The 20,806-nt window shown below is 51.9% G+C and overlaps 3 protein-coding genes across 4 annotated transcripts in view; 2 read left to right on the plus strand and 1 right to left on the minus strand.

Moving 5' to 3' along the window:
- usp12b (ubiquitin specific peptidase 12b) overlaps positions 1-210 on the minus strand; it is a 9,363-nt gene extending 9,153 nt beyond the window's left edge. Inside the window, exon 1 of one of the 2 annotated variants that reach the window (XM_062449139.1) lies at positions 1-210. This exon is cut by the window's left edge and continues 97 nt beyond it. The gene's annotated coding sequence lies outside the window, so the exon portion shown is untranslated. The other variant, XM_062449138.1, reaches the window with a different exon arrangement.
- Positions 211-713: 503 nt separating this feature from the next.
- rasl11a (RAS-like, family 11, member A) lies at positions 714-6,387 on the plus strand. Its single transcript, XM_062449154.1, has 5 exons — positions 714-1,312; positions 1,893-1,949; positions 2,266-2,348; positions 2,986-3,156; positions 3,462-6,387. Exons 1-5 carry the CDS (start codon positions 1,162-1,164, stop codon positions 3,759-3,761), a joined length of 762 nt encoding a protein of 253 aa, XP_062305138.1. The 5' UTR covers positions 714-1,161; the 3' UTR covers positions 3,762-6,387.
- A 6,110-nt stretch (positions 6,388-12,497) lies between these two features.
- gc2 (guanylyl cyclase 2) overlaps positions 12,498-20,806 on the plus strand; it is a 15,970-nt gene continuing 7,661 nt past the window's right edge. The window contains 15 exon segments of the mRNA XM_062449095.1: positions 12,498-13,027; positions 13,354-13,533; positions 13,802-13,919; positions 14,390-14,691; positions 15,543-15,778; positions 16,195-16,313; positions 16,670-16,754; positions 16,883-16,979; positions 17,257-17,382; positions 17,500-17,580; positions 17,775-17,951; positions 19,034-19,190; positions 19,746-19,895; positions 20,114-20,136; positions 20,138-20,263. Coding sequence (XP_062305079.1) covers positions 12,536-13,027; positions 13,354-13,533; positions 13,802-13,919; positions 14,390-14,691; positions 15,543-15,778; positions 16,195-16,313; positions 16,670-16,754; positions 16,883-16,979; positions 17,257-17,382; positions 17,500-17,580; positions 17,775-17,951; positions 19,034-19,190; positions 19,746-19,895; positions 20,114-20,136; positions 20,138-20,263 — 2,469 coding nt within the window. The 5' untranslated portion in view covers positions 12,498-12,535.

Here is a 20,806-nt window from a genome sequence, read left to right on the forward strand (position 1 = left end):
CGAAAGGGCTGTACAGTTCCGGTGAAACCTGTGCCTGTCCAGTTTGAAGGATGAAGGAGTGTTGACGATGAACAAGTCCCGACTCTATAGGGAAACTCGTTTTAATACACAGCGTGTGGTGGGAAGGCGGCGTTCTCATTTTTTCACACGTGAGTGACCCATGATGCAAACAATCCACCCTATCGGCGAACCTTGTACCAGAAATCGAACGCCAACGATGTGAACGGATTCTAATAGGTTGGTTTCGGGGCTTGGTCGAACTGGAGCGAGAACGAGGCACGGCACGCGGATTAAAACGCACGCGCACTCAGCTGATAATGCAAATAATATGAGAACATTTGATTCACTGTAACAGAATGGAGAAAACGTTGTCAAACATGTAAAATATACAAATAATAAAATTTGCCAGACAAAAAAGAATGCATATGCTTTGATATAATTTAGTTTAGCAATTCATTTAGGTTCAGTTGTAGTTACAATTCTTGAATTTATGATCTAACCAAATAATGATATACTGATAGAAAGTTAAATTGATCAGATTATCAAACAAAAGGCTATCTTATCAATCAGTCCACGTATTCAGAATCAGCTAAATGATCTACCTCCTAATTTAAAATCAGTAAAGAAGTGAAGAAGGAGTTGTCATGGTTGCATTTGTGTGCTTGGTCAGCAGGTTTGCTTGTTGCTGGACAGATCAGTCTAAATTCACGCCTCTTTCTGTCATCACTCTCCCGATGTTCTAAGCTCTTCGCTCGAACAGTTTCCTCTCCTCCAAGCCGTAGACTGGGGCTGTTCGTCTCGGCGTCCCATACTTAGGCTAAGTGGCGGGCAGGATGCGTATTAAGAAACCCCCTCTGGCTTTGAGTGGAATTCAGAAGAAGGAATTTAGATGTTGTCTGTTTCTACTGACACACTGAGTCTGACGCGCTGCTTGAAGGACTACGCTTTTCTCCAGATAACTTGTTGACCCTTCCGCACAAGAGACCGTCCAGGCTACTTGACCCAACGCCCGCGCGTAGACAAAGGGCAGAGGGATTGTTCCGGCTTTACTGGACGGTTATCGTTGCGGTTATCATGGGCTAGACACTCAACGGACTATTCTAACAGAGGGGTAAAGAAACTTCGCATTCCCAGACCCACAGCCGATAAGAAGTTTTCTCAATGCGTCTTCTTAACGACCAACCAAGAACAATGAGTAGTGGTTCTAGCAACTTTCTGCTAGTTCCTATACCGGAGTATCCCGTTTTAGACTGCGTGCCAAATAAAAACGTTAAAATCGTTGTTCTAGGAGCCAGCAATGTCGGGAAAACAGGTATGTGTAGAAAGTCACAAGTGTAACTTTTAAATGTGCACATATATAGCCAGGTACACCGTTATAGTATGACACTTCAGTGAGTTTCAAACACTGCGGTAAACCATAAAAAACGATGGTTTGTAAACTGTATTTATCATGGATACATTTTCAGGAATAATAATATAACCTCACAATCAATCTGGTCTACCCTACGTAATTGGAAAAGATTTATTGTAGCCTATCAACAACAACAAAAAACTAACATTGAGATAAGCCCTCGCCCCTATGTCTGGTGATCTCAAGCTTAGTTATTAGCATTTTCATTAATCTCTCCAGCACTTAGTTTTGTCTGGATGTGTGTCGGGGTGTCATTAGAGGCCCGAGTGAGTAGTGACCTGACCCGCCAGCAGGGGGCAGCACGCAGGCGCACTCCCAGCTGTTGAGGGTCAATAACTAGGATGTTGAGATATTCTGTTGGTCGAGAAGCAGGCTGCTATGACAACGATGAGCACATGAAAAACATCATCAGCTTATTCACTTTTAAGAAAGCTGCGACAGCGTTCTGCGCGTTTCTCACTAAATACTTGTTTCATCCCAGCTTTGATAGTCAGATTCCTCACCAAAAGGTTCATCGGTGACTATGAGGCAAACACTGGTAAGTTTCAATAAACATTTTCATTACCATTCTTCACTATTCAGTGGCTGATTGTACCTAATAACGTAGTCAATTCATAACAGTCCTAATCCAAGAGGGTAGTGTTACCTATCAAATGCACTAATGAAGTTATCTTAAGCCAAGGTATGGTAATGAACTAAAACAATTACATGACATACCCATAGCTGTATTCAAATTCCACAACACAGCAGTTAACTAAGTTTGATAATAAAAAAATTCCATTGTGAAGTCACAGACTAATTCAGTTGGATTCCAGTTCCGTAGTTCAGTAATGACCTCTCTCCTCCTCTGGCAGGCGCTCTGTACTCCAGGAAGATCAGTCTGGATGGGGAGCAAGTGTCTCTCCAGGTTCAGGACACTCCCTGTGTCTCCCTGCAGGTCAGGCTGGCTTGGTTCACTAGTCACTCACACACACATACACACCCTCTGTGGAACTAGAAGATCCAGTTACACACACACACACACACACACACACACACACACACACAGACACACACACACACACACACACACACACTGTCTGTCTGGCACTTAGGTCATGTCCAGTTCAGCCATGACTGTGAGTAGTTGGTAAAAAAAAATCCTTCAATCTGAACTGGGGAACAGTGTGTTGTTATGGTGACCGGACTGTCAATCATACTGAGCATTCCATCACAATTGTCTGTTCTACATAGACTTGACCTTTTGGAGCCTCTTTCATCAGATTCAAGTCTCTACGCGGCTATTTCTGCCTCAGGGAGTGTGTCTACTTATCTCATTAGCTTTGAGAAGAACGGGTTCAAAATGAGGCTGTTGTAAACAAACCAGGAAGTCAGGGAGATAAAGAAGGGTGTGCTTGCTTGCACGTATTACCCAGAATGGCCGTCTGTATCTCTGGGAAGGAACCGCGGTGACCTCACTTCCTCCCACCATATTTGGGCAAGGCTTCACAGGCAGAAAACTGAGCATGACAGTTGTCTACTTCTTCAATCTAACTGTCTCTTTTTCTGTCTGTATTATCTATCTCTCCCTCCAGGATGATCCTGAAGGACTTTATTGTCAGGAGCAGATCAACAGGTCTATTTACTGGGCGGATGGATACGTGCTGGTGTTCTCCATCACAGACCACAGCAGCTACCGCACCATCCAGCCTCTTTACCAGCACGTCAGACGCATCCATCCTGCAGGGAACATTCCCGTCATTCTGGTGTGTATCTGGGTGTGTATCTGGGTGTGTGTCTGGGGCGTCAGGTGGCTGAGCGGTGAGGGAAGCGGGCTAGTAATCTGGAGGTTGCCAGTTCGATTCCCGGCCGTGCCAAATGACGTTGTGTCCTTAGGCAAAGCACTTCACCCTACTTGCCTCGGGGAGAATGTCCCTGTACTTACTGTAAGTCGCTCTGGATAAGAGCGTCTGCTAAATAAATGTCTGGGTGAGTGATTGGTGTCTGTGTGTGTGACTTGCTGTATAATTGACTCACCCATCCCCTCCCCTCCCTCCCTCCCTCCCTCCAGGTGGGTAACAAGTCCGACCTCCTGCGCGCCCGCCAGGTGCCAGCCGATGAGGGCGAGGCGCTGGCGTCCTCCCTGGGCGGAGCCTACTTCGAGGCGTCGGCGAGGGAGAACCACGACGGCGTGCACGCTGCCTTCCTGCACCTCTGCCAGGAAGTGAGCCGCGCGCTGGGCGGGGGGAACGGAGAGAAGAGGAAGGGGGGCTTACACCTGGCCCGCCCCAAGTCCCCCAACATGCAGGAGCTGAAGAGGAGGTTCCGGCAGGTGCTCTCGTCCAAAGTGAAGTCGGCCACCGCGCTGTGATGTTGCCGTCGATGACGCATGGTGGTGACGATGCGACGGAAGGGGAGGGGGGGAGGATGGAAAGGGCAGGTTCCGTTCACGGACGTGTTCCGGAACACGGCGTGTTCCAGGACTTGTGATGTCATGAGCTGGACCCGAAAACGGGCTGGTCCTGTGTTCCGTCTTCCGTGGATACGTGTTCTGGAACACTGAGATGACGAGAAGTTCTCGTCTCCCTGCTTCTGGAAGGAGCAGGCCAAGGACATCGTTCAGGAAAGAGCAGCTCGTATGGTGCTTGTGACGTCACTCTCCTGTTTTGGAAACGAGCCAGTGATGGCTGGCAACGCAGAATTAAAGGTCATGCTCGGTCATCAAGACATTTTTGATTGACAGGTCTGACCAACCAATCGCAGGCTTCTCTATATCGCTTCCCGTGCTCAGCGACAGGGCTGAATGACTCTCTCGACTCTTTACACGTTTCAATTCCCAAACAAAACCCGTTCCTAGATAAGAAAAAGGATTGTAATGATGTCATTGCAAATGCATCTACAGCTTCAAGCTGGTTTTTAAACTTCACCCAGCTCAACCCAGCTCTGCTTCCCTCGAGAAACCCCTTGACCGCAGATCCTGGGTCAGATTTCTGGGCCCAGACCCCCAGCCTTAACCACCAGGGAGGAAATAGCTTGGCTGACCACAGAGCTGTGCAGGAGAGAAAACATGCTCTCCGTTTTCCCAGTTATTCATCCAAGATACTTCAACGTGAAGATATTGGCCGGGTTTCCCAGATTCGTTAAGAAGCTCTTAGAGCTTCTTAACGAATCAGCTTCTTAATGAATCTGGGAAACCCGGCCATTGACATTTAGAGGGAGGAAAAAGAAAAAGACACATATTCTTCCTTGCTTCCGCTCTCGCTAGGTTGCCTTCGCCCCGGGTTAAGACAGTGGAACGTCTTGGGGACATGAACAACAAAACTCCAATCTAAATATATATAACATATCCAAAATCCCCCCCACCAAAAAAAAAAACACATTTACAGTAGACGTTTTCAGAATAACCAGCCTTAACCCTTGTGCTGCCTTGGGGTCACATGACCCAAAGGCTCATAACAAACCATTGTTGTGTTTACCCAATTTTACCAAATACAAAAACAAATAAAAAGAATTTTCTTTTAACCTTCGCAATGTGGGGGGTCTGAGACAGCCCGACTGTTAAAAGAAAATGCTTCACTTTGTCTTTGTATGCGGTAAAGTTGTCGCAATACGACGGTGGGTCACAATGACTGATGGGTCAGAATGACCCGAAGATAACACACGGGTTAATCTCTCATTGGCATCAAGAAAAAATAAAGACAAAATATTGATGACATTTTATTCATTTAGCAGACATTTTAATCCAAAGCGACATACAAATATTTCTTGTAAAAAGTGCAGCAGAAGATAATAGAAACAGGTTCATAGTTCTGACAGTAGATCTGTCTTCAGAGTGAAGGAACACGTCTGTAACCAGGGAGTCAGGTGGCTGAGCGGTTAGGGAAGCGGGCTAGTAATCTGAAGGTTGCCAGTTCGATTCCCGGCCGTTCAAAATGACGTTGTGTCCTTGGGCAAGGCACTTCACCCTACTTGCCTCGGGGAGAATGTCCCTGTACTTACTGTAAGTCGCTCTGGATAAGAGCGTCTGCTAAATGACTAAATGTAAGTAAAAACCACATCATGACAATTTGTTTGGCCACGCCCCCAGGAAGAACCCTCTGTTGGAATAATGAGTCTCAGTCCTAAACTGTGGTCTGAATATTGAGACCCAAAAAGCCCAATTCAGTTGAGAATTGCAACTCAGAAACTGACATGTTTGTAGTTTTGTTGTTGTTGTTTTTTTTTGTAGGCTTATTCTGTATACGGAAAACCCTGCACTGTTGAAACTGAGGTTGTTCCATTTTGCAAGTGTTTCAGTTTAAAATGTTATTTTACTTTCCAGATCAGGATGTTCCTAGAGCCTGTATGATTCAAGGCTGCTGTTTGTGGGGGTTTTTGTTTGTGCATTTGTGCCTGTGAGTGTGTGTATTAAAGTGTGTGTGTGTGAGAGTGAGTGTGTATTAAGTGGGTATGTGAGTGAGTGTGTGTGTGTATTAGAGTGTGTATTAGAGTGTGTGTTTTGAACTGGGAGTTCTCATGACCCTTCACCTCCTTTTGGTGTGTCAGAGTTTTCAACACTCGATTTTAGTCCCCGTTCTCTCATACAAACCCGGATGCACACAAACACACACACACACAAACACACACACACAAGGACGTCTGCAGCACAGCGACCTGATAACGACACATTCCTCTTCATCTGGAATTCCTCTCTCGTCGGAACCCCCTCTCCCAACATCTCTTCTCATCCCTCCCCCCCATTCTGACCCTAACCCCTGACCCCTGACCCTTCACCCCCTCTCCCAACATGCTCTCTTCCCTCCCCCATACTGACCCCTGACCCTTCACCCCTGACCCAGAAAAGCTCTCACAAACTCTCTTTACATTGGTGGAGGGTCGTCTCCCGGTTAGTGTGTGTTGAGTGTGTGTTGAGTGTGTGTTGAGTGTGTGTCGCTGTGCAGACAGTGGAGCTGTATGCTTTAATACATTTCTAAAAAGGCAATAAAATGTATAACAACTTCCGTTGCAAACGTCAAATTGGTCTGGCATTCTTTTCAGTTCATTTTTGTTCCCTTTCACACACGCACACACACACACACACACTGACACACACACACTGACACACACACGCACACACTGACACACGCACACACACACACTGACACACTGCAGTCAACTTAAAGACCCTCTTCCTGTGAGTCTCCATTCCATTACGCTCATTATAGGAACAATCTTTCAAACACAACTCCATCGCAATACAGAAGCCCTGTATTTCCTGGCTGTTCAGGGTCAAGCTTAGAGAGCACCTTACTGTAACTGTTACTGAGACGGAACAGTAGAAGACTAGAAACATTTGCCCTGTCCTCCAGGAATGTGTGTGAATGATTGTGTTTAGGCTACATTCAGACCAGCAGAGGAAAGATTTAACAGTCAGGAGATGATTTAATAGCATCGCTACAGAAGCAGACACTAGGAGTAGCAGACCCAAGACTCAACATTAGCTGATAGATAAATGCCACAGTGAATGAAAACCCAAGCGGCTAATGAGAAAGACAGATACAGTGAATACCACAGAAGAAGGAAGACCCAAGCAGTAGTTAACAGATAAATACCACAGAAGAAGGAAGACCCAAGCAGTAGTGAACAGATAAATACCACAGAAGAAGGAAGACCCAAGCAGTTAGTGAACAGATAAATACCACAGAAGAAGGAAGACCCATAATAGTAGCAGACAGGTAAATACTACAGAAGAAGGAAGACCCAAAGTAGTAGCAGACAGATAAACACCAGAAGAAGAATGGCCTGGACATCAACAGACAGATTAACACCACAGAAGAATGAATCCCCAAACAGTAGCAGACAAATATTTACCACGGCAGAAGAAATGGCCAAACAGTAGCAAACAGTTGAAGACCTCTGACCCCTAAACCTCTTTATGTTTCACAGTGTCTTATACTTTGGCTTCTTTCAGCCGCATGAAAGCAGCAGTCTATCTGGCTGTGTAACTAGGCCCATATTTATAACACAGAAGGTTCAGATCAGACATGGATCTCAGTAAGTACGAGCTGTTCTCCTGGCTAATATTAATTGAGCTTGGCTAGCGTGTGTGGTGTGTCTAAGTGTGTGTGTATCTATGGAGACAGGGGATCAGTAAAAACCCCTGGTTACCAAGATTCCCACATTACAAGACACAAGCTTGCCCTCTTGTATTAATAAGATTAAAAAAAACACACACACACACACACATCCTTCTCCTCCACACTTTCCAAAGGACGATGGGCTGGATGAACTCCTCTCTTCTGCAGCCTCTCTCTCGCTCGGTCGGTCACACACACACACACACCCTGGTCCTAGTAAAACAGAAGCATATGGAAGTCATTCATCTTTCCAGGTACACTCAAGCAGACATGTCTACACACACTTCTATACTGTGTGTGTGTTCGCCTGTGTGTGACTGCATGTGTGTGTGGCTATGTGTGTGTGGAATACCCCAGAGAGGAGAAAGACAGACTGCCATATGTGTATTTTTCCACATAATTTCTACTGATATTTCACTCCCTCTTTCTCTTTCCCTCTTCCTCGCACTCCTTCCCTTCATCTATCCATCCCTCCATCCCTCCCTCCCCGACTCTCTTTCTCAACTTCCTCTCTTTCTCTCCCTCCCCCTTCTCGCCCCTCTCTCTCTTTCTCTGGGGTTCTCACGGGATTCTGATGATGCCTGCAGACTTGGCTCCATGGACACATTTTTGTTTGTTTTGGAATCTGACAGGGGGGTTGATGTGGCATGGCATGGTGCCGTCTAGAACTCAACCAGCCCAGAACCTAAAACCTGGAACTTAGAACCCACATCCCCCAAGAAGGGCATTGCAAATACAGATGTCGTTATTATCATCAGATCAAAAGGCCTCTGGACGTGATTGGATAAATACAACCAATCAGAGCAATGAAACGTCAAATTTCCAAGCAATCCTCTGTGCAGTCATCAGATTAAACCCACCCCCATATCAGATAAACTGTAGTGATCGGCTCGACCAGATTCTGGCTGGAGGGAAATATGTTTGAATCGGACAGTAGCCAGAGGAAACACAACATTAATAGGCTGATATTGTTTTGTTCCCTGACTACAAACCCAGAGCCTAGCACTTAGCTGGACTTTGTATCGAAGTAGGTTTTAGTGAGTGCATACTGTTTATACAGTACAGTACATGCTCTGGAAAAGATTTAGAGATCACTGCACTTTTTCTTTCATTTTTAAAGAGTTGAGTAAGACAATTTTGAGTGAGAAACAGAAAATGAAATAAAAAGGTGTAGTGGTCTCTCAATTCTTTCCAGAGCTGTATATCTAAGAGTGTTGGAAAAAAAAGGCTTATAATATTATACCACACAAGTTGCATAGAGATAATCCTTCTGAAACTCACAGTATGACTATTATAAGATGGATGATGTGAGGAAGACTGGTTGTATGTGTGTGTGAGTTTGTGTGTGGGTTCACTGTCTGGTAGAGAGACAACTCTTCTCTCTCTTCCCTAATAAGCAGATGTTGAGATGTCCTTTCCCCCCCCCCTCCCTCTACCCCTCCTTTCCCTCCTCGTCATCCCTCCATCACACCCCTGCCCCCTGTGACCGACCTAACCAATGAGATGGCTTCGCTTGATGAATATGAATGATGACTTCCAGTCTCTCTGATGGCCTGGAACCAATGCTACAGATCGGGGTTAAAAGTTCTTTAGATTCAGAGAGAGGAGTGGAGGGGAGAGTGAGAGGAGAGGTGGCGAAAAGATAGATAGATGCATAGATGGATACAATAGATGGATATTCCCTGTTAAAAGAGTGAGTGTAGGCTTGTGTAGAAACACAGAACCTCCGTTTGCAAGGTTAGAGAGGTGGGGAATAGTAGGGGGGGGGGGCAGAGGGAGGGACAAAGAGAAGGAGGAAGAGAGGGAGGAAAAGCCGAAAGAGACTCAGGGGACATGAGGGAGGAAGGGAGGAAGAAAGCGAATAGAGGGAGGGAGTCTGAGTAGAGGAACAGCGGAGGATGGGATTAGGTGTCACAGCCTCAGTGCCTCAGAGAGAAGGGAGAGGGAGAGGGAGAAGAGAGTGATAGAGGGAGGCAAGGAGCAGAAGGTCAGAAAGACTGGGAGAGGGGAGGAACAGAGGGAGTAACGGAAGAGAGGTGGGGAGGAGGGGAGACAACCGTTGAGATTGCATTAGGAGAGACAGGAAGTGAGGTTCAGATTGGGAAAGCGTTCTGGAACCCAAGTCCTCTGGGGAGAATTGGAGTAGAGAGGCAGAGAAAGAGAGGGAAAGAGAGAGAGAGAGGTGCAAAATGGGGATGAGAGGGAAGAAATAGATGAAGCGAGAGTATATAAAGAACAGTAGAAGGGAGAAATAAAATGAAAAGGGGACGAAGCCATCTTCAATACACACACACACGTTTGGGTGTATAAGGGTGTGTGTCATCTGACTCTCTGCACAGTTTTCAGCTGTACACTCAACCAACACCCTCACCTCCCCCTGGTCTCGCCCTTCACCTCCCAGACTGCATCCTCCATCTTGACCCCAACATCTGGACCTGTTGGAGTTGGCAAAGACCTGCTGCTGGAGAACGAGAGTGAAGAGAGAGAGAGGGAGGGAGAGGGAGGGACGAGAGAGAGAGAGAGGGAAGGAGAGAGAGGGAGGGAAGGAGAGAGAGGGAGAGAAGGAGAGTGACGGGAAGATGTAGGGAGAAAGAAAGAGGGGGAGAAGTAAGGAGAAAGACAGAATTGGAGAGAGAGAGGGAGGGAGAGTGGTAGGGACGGAGAGAGAAAGGGAGAGCGAGAGAGAAGAAAAAGAGGGAGAGAGATGAATCAGATAAACAAGTGAAACAGACCAGAGTTCTGCCAAGCCTTGAGGACGGTGACGTCCTGCCATTAGAACATCTGTGTTGTTTGTGCCCGAGCCTGGCCGTGCAAGCTGCCTTATCAACCACTGAGCAGAGCACACATGGAATCACAATCTATTTTCTATCATTCCGTTCCCCCAAAGTTCCAGAATGAAACTTCATGCTCTGAAGAGTTCTATGATAGAGTTTCAAGGCAGGGTAAAGTCAACACACCAACCCTATCCCCTCTGAATGACTAGCTGGCTGGCATATGCTGCCCCCTAGCTTCCAGAAGATGGAAGTGACAATGGGGACAATGTTGCACTGACGTAGATAAGGTAGAGAAATTGGTCCTTGGAACTAATTGAAGGTCGCCATTTTGTGATTTAAAAGGGTCAAATTGTTTCGGGTCGAATTCTTATGGCTCAAATGTTGTCGCCTCAAATGTTTTCGTCTCGAATTCTTTCGGGTCAAATTTCAAATCCGCTCAAATTTTGGGGATCTGAATTTTGTTTGTAGGCCTATATGTATACAGCAGCCTGAATTTTGTTCTATTTGAATTTCAGAAGTTTTTTTTGTTGCTTTTTTGTAATCTGAACTTTACTGTTCGATTTTGAGCAACCTGAATTTCCGAACCTTGAATTTTCATATTCATACTTCAATAAAAGGTGAATTCGAAACCAACAAATTCGGTGGTGTTTAAATTTCAATATTAAGTATTCGATGCCTTAAAATTCAAAACATTATGTCACTGATATGCTTACATAGTGGTGACTTCACCTTGGCTCTGAAGCCGGTGGAATTCGAACCTGCGACATCTGCCAAACCGAGAGTGTAAAAGGGGAAAAGGAGAAAGAAGAAAGTACCAGAAAGAAAAGCTTTAAGAAAGTTACTAAACTCAGTACAGTAAATCAGAACCTTTTAGGGGACAGCAGGAACCCATGAAAGAATGTTGGAATGTTGAAAGTTCCGTTCCACTCACAGGGTCTAGAACCTTCCAGGAGGACAATATAAAGAGGACAGACAGACTTGGAGTGATTTATCTATGACAGATGGGCCAGCAGAGAGACATCTGTTTTCTGTATTTGACCTTGACGATTGTAAAATAACGAACAGACATTTTTAAAGCAAAGTAAAAAGAAAAAAAAACACTCTGGGTTGTTCACTGTCAATCAGTTGGGTTTAGGCTAAACCCAACTAATTCAGAAATACGTTCCAGGTAGTGGGGTCGTTCAGTGCAAAGAAAATAGAATGGATTTTTCACGTTGCTAAAAGTGTCATTGTAGGCTACAGATTGGATTAAATATAAGCTGCCTGCAGGTCTCTTGTCCCAGGTCAGCACGCACACACTCACTCACACACACTCACACACACACACACTCACACACACTCACACACACACACACTCACACACACTCACACACTAAGTTTATGAGATGATTTTGAGAGGACGCGGTCTGAAATTCACCTGTCGGTTATGGCGCGCGTCATCTTGCCTTGAGTCTTCGCGCTCGCTAACATCTTTTGGTATAGTTATGTATCTTAATATTACATTCTGGAGTAAGTAATCTAAATATCTTGGACATCTGAAATGTAGACGGTTTTCCGTTGGACTTTTCGCCCCGTGGACCCCTAATCGTTTAATGTGATGAGGGTGTTCAAACGTCATATTTCTGTGGCATTTTGGTGTAGAAGAATCGCTGCGGAGAGGAATCGAACGGGTTCATCTCATCCCAGTATGGTAAGGAACTCATTTAGAGCTTTAAAAAACGTTTACAATTCTCATCTATTATTTTTAACACCAGACATGCACCAATAAAGTGTAGGCCTACTTTAAATCAGCCTACATCCGTTAAGCTATTGCACTAATCACGACTGAAGTGGTTATTAAATTAATACAGAGAAAGTTATTTATTGTTAATAAAAGTCAGTTGTAGGTGGTGTTTGAAGCAATGTAGTCCGCGCAGCCACACCAACACATTGATTGAGCTGTGTTCTGGATGGGGATTAGCACAAAGAGTTACGTGTGCTGGGTCACAGATAATAGATAATAGACAGATAATCCTATTGTAGTTTTATAGTGTTGTACACGCTGACATTGGAATTATGCAGGTGTTTTTACGTTGAGCTCAGGAGTTTTTTAACTTCTCTTTCTCTCTTTCTCTCCTCTCCTCCGCCGCTCTCCACAGAGAGCAGTGGCCTACACGCTAAGGTGCCTGTGAAGCAAGGGGACACTCGTGCGCTTGGCGTGTGCTTGGCGTGCGCTTAGCGTGTGCTTAGCGTGTGCTTAGCGTGTTACCCTTGAGATGCCACCATCCCTGTGTGCCTTCCACTTCTTACCTCGCGCATGGACCAGCCGCCACCGCACGCGCCCTGTCACCCTCCGCCCCTCGTCCTCCTCCTCCCCTTTCACTCTCCTCCCTTTCACTGCTCTCTCTCACTCCTGCTGTCCCTCCATCCTGCTCTGGCTCCTCCTCTTCCTGCTCCTGACCCCTCCCCTTCCGCCCGTAGCGGCCGGCGTGTTCCGGGTGGGCCTCGTTGGCCCCTGGTCATGTGACCCCCTCTTCGCCAAGGCCCTGCCCTCCGTGGCGGCCCAGCTGGCTGTGAACCGGATCAACGCCGACCCCGAGTTCTCTCGTACGTCCACTTTTGATTACGTCCTCCTGGAGGAGGCGTGTTACACGTCGCGTGCGCTGGAGGGCTTCATGGGATTCTACACCAAGGCCTCGGGGTTCATCGGACCCGCCAACCCCGGGTACTGCGACGCAGCCTCACTGCTGGGAAAGGGCTGGAACAAGGTGAGGCTGGGAGGCTGGGGGGGGGAGGCTGAGGGCCTGGGGGGGAGGCTGGGGGGGGGGGGGGAGGCTGAGGGGGGAGTCTGAGGGCCGGGGGGGGGGGGGCTGGGGGGGGAGTCTGGGGGCCTGGGGGGGGCTGGGGGGCTGGGGGCCTGGGGGGTGGGGCTGTGGGCCTGGGGGGGTGGGGGGCTGGGGGCCTGTGGGGGGGGGGGGGGGGGGCTGGGGGCCTGTGGGGGGGGGGGGGCTGACAGGCATGGACTGGGACAAGGTGTGGCACAACGTGGTTTCATATGAAAATGTAAAAAGCATGTTTGTTCCTCCCCAAACAGGCGGTGTTCTCCTGGGCCTGTGTGGGGTACGAGCTGGAGGGGCTCCGGAACCATCCTACCTTCGCCCGGACCCTGCCCCGGCCCTCCTGGGCCCTGCTCAGCCTGCTGCGCTACTTCCGCTGGGCGAACGTGGGCATCATCGCCTCCTCCGAGGACAGCTGGGGGGAGACAGCGGGCAAGGTGGGGGGGGGGCACTAGACTAGGCTGGGGTGAAGGTTATCACCAGACAGGGGGAGGGGAGATGGTAATATATATAACATTTCTTCACACAGAAGCCGGGGGGGTGTGAAAAGCACGTGGAATGTCTGTGTTTGGAATGCCTGAATCCGTCTCCTTAGTAACCGCACTGTCAGTCGGTTCTGAGTCGAGCTAGCGTTGTTCTGTCTGAGCTGCTCCTGGGGCGTCAGAGCATCACGCGCTGACCCTGTGACCCCTGACCCCTGCTCAGGTAGCCAACTCCCTGAGGAGCCACGGGATCCCGGTTCGCCTGGTGACCTCCATCGGTCCCGACTCGGCCAGCGTGAGGAAGACCCTGGCCAAGGTCCGAAAGATGGCCGACCTTCGACGTGAGTCCGGATCGCACACCCTCCTGGGCCACGGAAACGTTTGTTCAGTCGTCATCTTTCTACTAACCTCCTCCCCTCTCTCTCTCCGTCTCTTCCGTCCTTCCCTCACTCCCCCTGTACCCCTCCCATCCTCTCCCCCCCCCCTCTCTCTCTCTCCCTCCCTCCCCCCATTCCCCCCCTCCTCCCCCCCTCTCTCTCTGTCCCTCCCTCCCCCCCTCTCTCCCTCCCTCCCTCCCTCCCCCCATTCCCCCCCTCCTCCCCCTCTCTCCCTCCCTCCCTCCCCCCATTTTCCCCCCTCTCCCTCCCTCCCTCCCTCCCTCCCCCCCTCCTCCCCCTCCCTCCCTCCCCCCATTTTCCCCCCTCTCCCTCCCTCCCTCCCTCCCCCCCTCCTCCCCTCCCTCCCTCCCCCCATTTTCCCCCCTCTCTCTCCCCCTCTCTCTCCCTCCCTCCCTCCCTCCCTCCCCCCGCAGTGATCATCCTCTGCATGCACTCGGCCCTGCTGGGCGGAGCCCCCCAGAAGCAGCTCCTGGAGACGGCCCAGGACATGCAGCTGACGGACGGGCGTCTGGTGTTCCTGCCCTACGACACGCTGCTGTACAGCCTGCCCCACCGCAACGCCTCCTACCCGTCGCTGAGGGCCAACAGCAAGCTGCTGAGGGCCTACGACGCCGTGCTCACGCTCACCCTGGAGTCCCCCGGGCCCTCCTTCCACCAGGCCTTCCAGCAAGCCATGGACCGCGGGGAGCTGGCCCGCACCATCCAGCCCCAGCAGGTGGGGAACCTGGGGGGTGGGGGGTGGGGGACCTGGGAGGTGGGGGACCTGGGGGTGGGGGACCTAGGGGGTGGGGGACCTGGGGGGTGGGGGACCTGGGGGGTGGGGGACCTGGGGGGTGGGGGGTGGGGGACCTGGGGGGTGGGGGACCTGGGGGGTGGGGGGTGGGGGACCTGGGGGGTGGGGGACCTGGGGGGTGGGGGACCTGGGGGGTGGGGGACCTGGGGGGTGGGGGGTGGGGGACCTGGGGGGTGGGGGACCTGGGGGGTGGGGGACCTGGGGGGTGGGGGGTGGGGGACCTGGGGGTGGGGGACCTGGGGGGTGGGGGACCTGGGGGGTGGGGGACCTGGGGGGTGGGGGGTGGGGGACCTGGGGGGTGGGGGACCTGGGGGGTGGGGGACCTGGGGGGTGGGGGACCTGGGGGGTGGGGGACCTGGGGGGTGGGGGGTGGGGGACCTGGGGGGTGGGGGACCTGGGGGGTGGGGGACCTGGGGGGTGGGGGACCTGGGGGGTGGGGGGTGGGGGACCTGGGGGTGGGGGACCTGGGGGGTGGGGGGTGGGGGACCTGGGGGGTGGGGGACCTGGGGGGTGGGGGGTGGGGGACCTGGGGGGTGGGGGACCTGGGGGGGTGGGGGGTGGGGGACCTGGGGTGGAGGTGTAGGGGTGTATGGGTGTATCTGGGAAACAAGGTGGGGAATGTGTGTGTCATCTGACTCCCATCCCCTGGTCTCCCCCTTCACACCCTCTCCCCTCGTCTCACCCCTCTGCCCCCTCCTTCTCTCTCTCTCCCTCCCTTTCTCTCTCTCTCCCTCCCTCCCCCCCCACCCACTCCTCTCACCCCCACCCCCCAGGTGTCTCCCCTGTTCGGGACCATCTACGACTCGGTGATGATCATGGCCCACGCGGTGCGGCGGGTGAGGGAGGCGGGGGAGTGGATGTCTGGGGGGAACCTGGCTCGACACACCCGGAGCCTGGCCCTGCAGGGCTTCACCCTGCCTCTCCGCACCAACGCCTCCGGGGCAGGCCTGGCCCACTACCTGCTGCTGGACACGGACGGCAAGAGCACCAGCCTCTACCCCACCCACAGGTACAGGGGGGTGGGGGGGGGCACAAGCACACGCACACATCTGGATGGTCCCGAACAGGGGAGACACCTGGGGGGTGGGGGTGAGAGGAGTGGGTGGGGGGGAGGGAGAGAGAGAGAGAGAGAGAGAGAAAGGGAGGGAGAGAGAGAGAAGGAGGGGGCAGAGGGGTGAGACGAGGGGAGAGGGTGTGAAGGGGGAGACCAGGGGATGGGAGTCAGATGACACACACATTCCCCACCTTGTTTCCGTGTTGGTGTGTGTGTGATCGTAGTTTGTCTCCTTTTTTTGTGTGTTCGTAGTTTGTGCCCGTGTGTGTGTACGTGTGTGTGTGTGTGTGTGTGGGGGCCAGCGTTTGTCTCCGTGTTGGTGTGTGTGTGATCGTAGTTTGTATCCATGTGTGTGTGTGTGTGTGTTCCAGGGTAGAGGTGGAGACCATGATGGTTCACTTCCTGGGCAGGAACATCCACTTCCCCCACGGCCGAGGCCCTCGCTCAGACGCCAACTGCTGGTTCACCAGCGGAGTCATCTGCTCCGGGGGTGAGGAGGACACATATACACACACACATATACACACATACACACCTATACACATACTCATGCACACACACACACCTATACACACAGTCACGCATACACACACACACACACACACACAGATATATACACACATACACATGCACACACACATTCACATACACACACACAAACCCACTCATATACACACATACTCACACACGCACATACACACACATATACACGCACACACGCACATGCACACACACATACACGCACATGCACACACACGCACACGCACACATACATACCCACGACACACCACACACACACACACACACACCCCCAGGTGTGCAGTGCTGGATGCTTGTGTGTTGCAGGAGTGGATGTGCTGTCAGCTGTGGGAGTGTTCTTGGGTATCGTCATGGTGATGCTGTTCTCTGTGGCCACGACTTACCTCATCAGGTACCTGCCTGCACACACACACACACCTGCAGATGCCCCACCACACACACACAGCTACACACACACACACAGACAGACGCTCACAACCCCTCATTGTTTTGACCTCTGGGCGACCTCTCGTTACCTAGGCGACGCATCAACCAGATTCGTTTGGTCAGGGGGCCCAACAAGATCCTGCTGACTCTGGATGACGTCACCTTCATCAACCCGTCTCTTAGCAACAAGGTCTGTCCTGTGTACACTTTCAATCAACCTGAGTGAGGTGTGTTCCCAGTGCCCACAAACTATAAAACAAAACTAATACAATCAACTAAATAACTACTGATAATAACAATCAAATGGTTACTAAATGGCGTCTACTCATTGATTAGTCAGCGTTTTTACGAGGATGTGGTTATGACATCACAGTGGTCGTTGTGACGAGAGGGTGGTTATGACATCACAGTGGTCGTTCTGACGAGGGTGTGGTTATGACATCACAGTGGGGGTCATGTGTTCCCAGAAGCTGAGCCTGGAAAGCAGCAAGGCCAGCGACCCCCGGAGGAGCGTCTCGGAACACAGCGTCAAGTCCCCCTTATCCAGCCAATCACCTGCCACGCACGAGAACTCCAACGTGGTCATCTACGAGGTGGGAAGGGCGCCTGATTGGTTGGCTGCTCTGACGATCTGAATATAACCACATTGATAAGCCTACAGTTCCCAAACTTAATTGATTACTGTTTAATTAATTGATTTACATCAAAAGGGTGATTGGGCGTGGTTGAAAAGGCTTCCCAATGGAACCTTCAGGAACATCAACCCCAAAACCAGCGACGTGTTTGAACTGGTGGGTCAAACACAACATGCTACACAACACGCTACACAACACCACAACACTCCGCAACACAAACACCCAACATAAAGAAACACTGAATTATGTTCATAACTTCTATAAACAAATAAACAGCAACAATAAAATAATAAATCAATTATGAAAGAAAATTAAACGTCCATCTGACCCCTGACCTCTGACCCTCCCAGATGAAGGACATGCGCCACGAGAACATCAACCTCTTCCTGGGGTTCTTTCACGACTGCGGCGTGTTCGCCATAGTAACGGAGTACTGTTCCCGTGGCAGCATGGAGGACCTGCTGGTGAACGACGATGTAAAGCTGGACTGGATGTTCAAGTCCTCACTGCTGCTGGACCTGATCAAGGTGGAGGGAGGGAGGGAGGGGTGGAGGGAGGGAGGGAGGGGTGGAGGGAGGGAGGGAGGGGTGGAGGGAGGGGTGGAGGGAGGGAGGGGTGGAGGGAGGGAGGGAGGGGTGGAGGAGGGAGGGAGGGGTGGAGGGAGGGAGGGAGGGGTGGAGGGAGGGGTGGAGGGAGGGGTGGAGGGAGGGAGGGAGGGAGGGGTGGAGGGAGGGGTGAGGGAGGGAGGGGTGGAGGGAGGGAGGGAGGGGTGGAGGGAGGGGTGGAGGGAGGGAGGGGAGGGAGGGAGGGAGGGGTGGAGGGAGGGAGGGAGGGGTGGAGGGAGGGGTGGAGGGAGGGAGGGGTGGAGGGAGGGAGGGAGGGGTGGAGGGAGGGGTGGAGGGAGGGAGGGGTGGAGGGAGGGAGGGAGGGGTGGAGGGGAGGGAGGGAGGGGTGGAGGGAGGGAGGGGTGGAGGGAGGGAGGGAGGGGTGGAGGGAGGGAGGGGTGGAGGGAGGGGTGGAGGGAGGGAGGGAGGGGTGGAGGGAGGGGAGGGGTGGAGGGAGGGAGGGAGGGGTGGAGGGAGGGAGGGAGGGGTGGAGGGAGGGAGGGGTGGAGGGAAGGAGGGAGGGGTGGAGGGAGGGAGGGAGGGAGGGGGTGGAGGGAGGGGGTGGAGGGAGGGGTGGAGGGAGGGGTGGAGGGAGGGAGGGGTGGAGGGAGGGAGGGAGGGGTGGAGGGAGGGAGGGAGGGGTGGAGGGAGGGATGGAGGGAGGGAGGGGTGGAGGGAGGGAGGGAGGGGTGGAGGGAGGGAGGGAGGGGTGGAGGGAGGGAGGGGTGGAGGGAGGGGTGGAGGGAGGGAGGGAGGGAGGGAGGGGTGGAGGGAGGGAGGGAGGGAGGGGTGGAGGGAGGGAGGGAGGGGGTGGAGGGAGGGAGGGAGGGGGTGGAGGGAAGGAGGGAGGGAGGGGTGGAGGGAAGGATCAAAGGTGGGAGAGGAAAAATGGATGAAAGCATGAATGGATGAAGGGATGCAGGAGCAGTAAAGGATGAGGAATGGAGAGGTGATCCCTCTCTCCCCCCTCTCTCCTCTCCCCCCCCCCCCCCCTCTCCCCCCAGGGTATGAAGTACCTCCACCACAGGAACGTGTACCACGGCCGTCTGAAGTCCAGGAACTGTGTTGTGGACGGGCGCTTCGTTCTCAAGGTGACAGACTACGGCTACAACGAGGTCCTGGAGACCCAGAAGTTCCCCTACCAGCAGCCCCCTCCAGAGGGTGAGCGCTGTGTGTGTGTGTGTGGGCGTGGGACTGTGTGTGTGGGCGTGGGACTGTGTGTGTGTGTGTGGGCGTGGGACTGTGTGTGTGTGTGTGTGGGACTGTGTGTGTGTATGTGGGCGTGGGACTGTGTGTGTGTGTGGGCGTGGGACTGTGTGTGTGTGGCTCTGTGGGAGTGCATGTGTGTGTGTGAGAGAAAAGATGTGTGTGTGTGTAAGTATGGCTTTGTGGGAGTGTGTGTGTGAGGAATAGATGTGTGTTGTGTGTGTGTGTGTGACTATGTTGGAGTGTATATGTGTGTGTGTGTGTTAGGAATAGATGTGTGTGTGTGTGTGTGACTATGTTGGAGTGTGTGTGTGTGTGTTAGGAATAGATGTGTGTGTTAGGAATAGATGTGCGTGTGTGTGTGACTATGTTAGTGTGTGTGTGTGTGTTAGGAATAGATGTGTGTTGTGTGTGTGTGTGTGACTATGTTGGAGTGTATGTGTGTGTGTGTGTGTTAGGAATAGATGTGTGTGTGTCTGTGTGTTAAACCCCTCTACCTCTCCACTGCAGAGCTGTTGTGGACGGCTCCAGAGATCCTCCGAGGTCCGATCCCTGGCTTCAAGGGCAGTCTCCATGGCGACGTCTACAGCTTCGCCATCATCATGCAGGAAGTGGTCATGAGGGGCCCTCCCTTCTGCATGCTGGAGCTCTCTGCCACAGGTACGAGCACACACACACACCACACCCCCCCCCACACACACACACACACTCAACATACACACAAACACACTCACACAAACCTAGACTAGACCTAAAGGTAAACACAATCAAAAACATTCAAGCCAGCTCAGCCGTCCGAGAGAGCTCCTTCGAATGTCCTTGACCTCCCGGAACAGCAACGCTCTTCCAGATCCTAACCCTCCCCCCGCCCCCTGCAGACATCATCCAGAAGGTGCGCAGGCCCCCCCCCCCTGTGCCGGCCCCTGGTCTCCCCAGACTACGCTCCCATGGAGTGCATCCAGCTCATGAAGCAGTGCTGGAACGAACAGCCAGATAAGAGACCCGTCTTCGACGAGATCTTCGACCAGGTACACACTCCCTCCCTCTCTACCTCGCCCTCTCTCTAGTCTCTACCTCTCTCTCTACCGCTCTCTCCAGTCTTCACTTGTCTCTCTACCTCTCTCTATCTCCAGTCTCTACCTCTCTCTCTACTGTTCTCACTCCCTCTCTCCATCCCTCTCTTAATCTCTTCCAACTCCCTCTCTCTCCCCCTCCTCTCTCTCCTCCCTCTCCTCTCTCTCCCCTTCTCCCCCTCTCCTCCTCTTCTCTCCTCTTTTCTCTCCCGTCCTCTCCTGTGTCTCAACACACCTCCCCCCCCCCCCCCCCCCAGTTCAAAACATCAACAAGGGGAAGAAGACGAACATCATCGACTCGATGCTGCGCATGCTGGAGCAGTACTCCTCCAACCTGGAGGAGCTGATCAGGGAGAGGACCGAGGAGCTGGAGATAGAGAAGCAGAAGACTGAGAAGCTGCTCACACAGATGCTGCCCCCGTGAGCCTCCCTCTCTCTCTATGTCTCTTACTGTGTCTCTCTCTCTCTCTCTCTCTCTCTCTCTCTCTCTGTGTGTCT

This window comes from Osmerus eperlanus, chromosome 23, assembly GCF_963692335.1.
Source record: "Osmerus eperlanus chromosome 23, fOsmEpe2.1, whole genome shotgun sequence".
Taxonomy (NCBI): domain Eukaryota; kingdom Metazoa; phylum Chordata; class Actinopteri; order Osmeriformes; family Osmeridae; genus Osmerus; species Osmerus eperlanus.

Coding starts and splice junctions, on each gene's coding strand:
- rasl11a (XM_062449154.1), top strand. CDS start 1,162: ATGCGTCTTCTTAACGACCAACCAAGAACAATGAGTAGTGGTTCTAGC. Junction 1,313..1,892: donor CAGCAATGTCGGGAAAACAG/GTATGTGTAGAA, acceptor GTTTCATCCCAG/CTTTGATAGTCAGATTCCTC. Junction 3,157..3,461: donor GGAACATTCCCGTCATTCTG/GTGTGTATCTGG, acceptor CCCTCCCTCCAG/GTGGGTAACAAGTCCGACCT.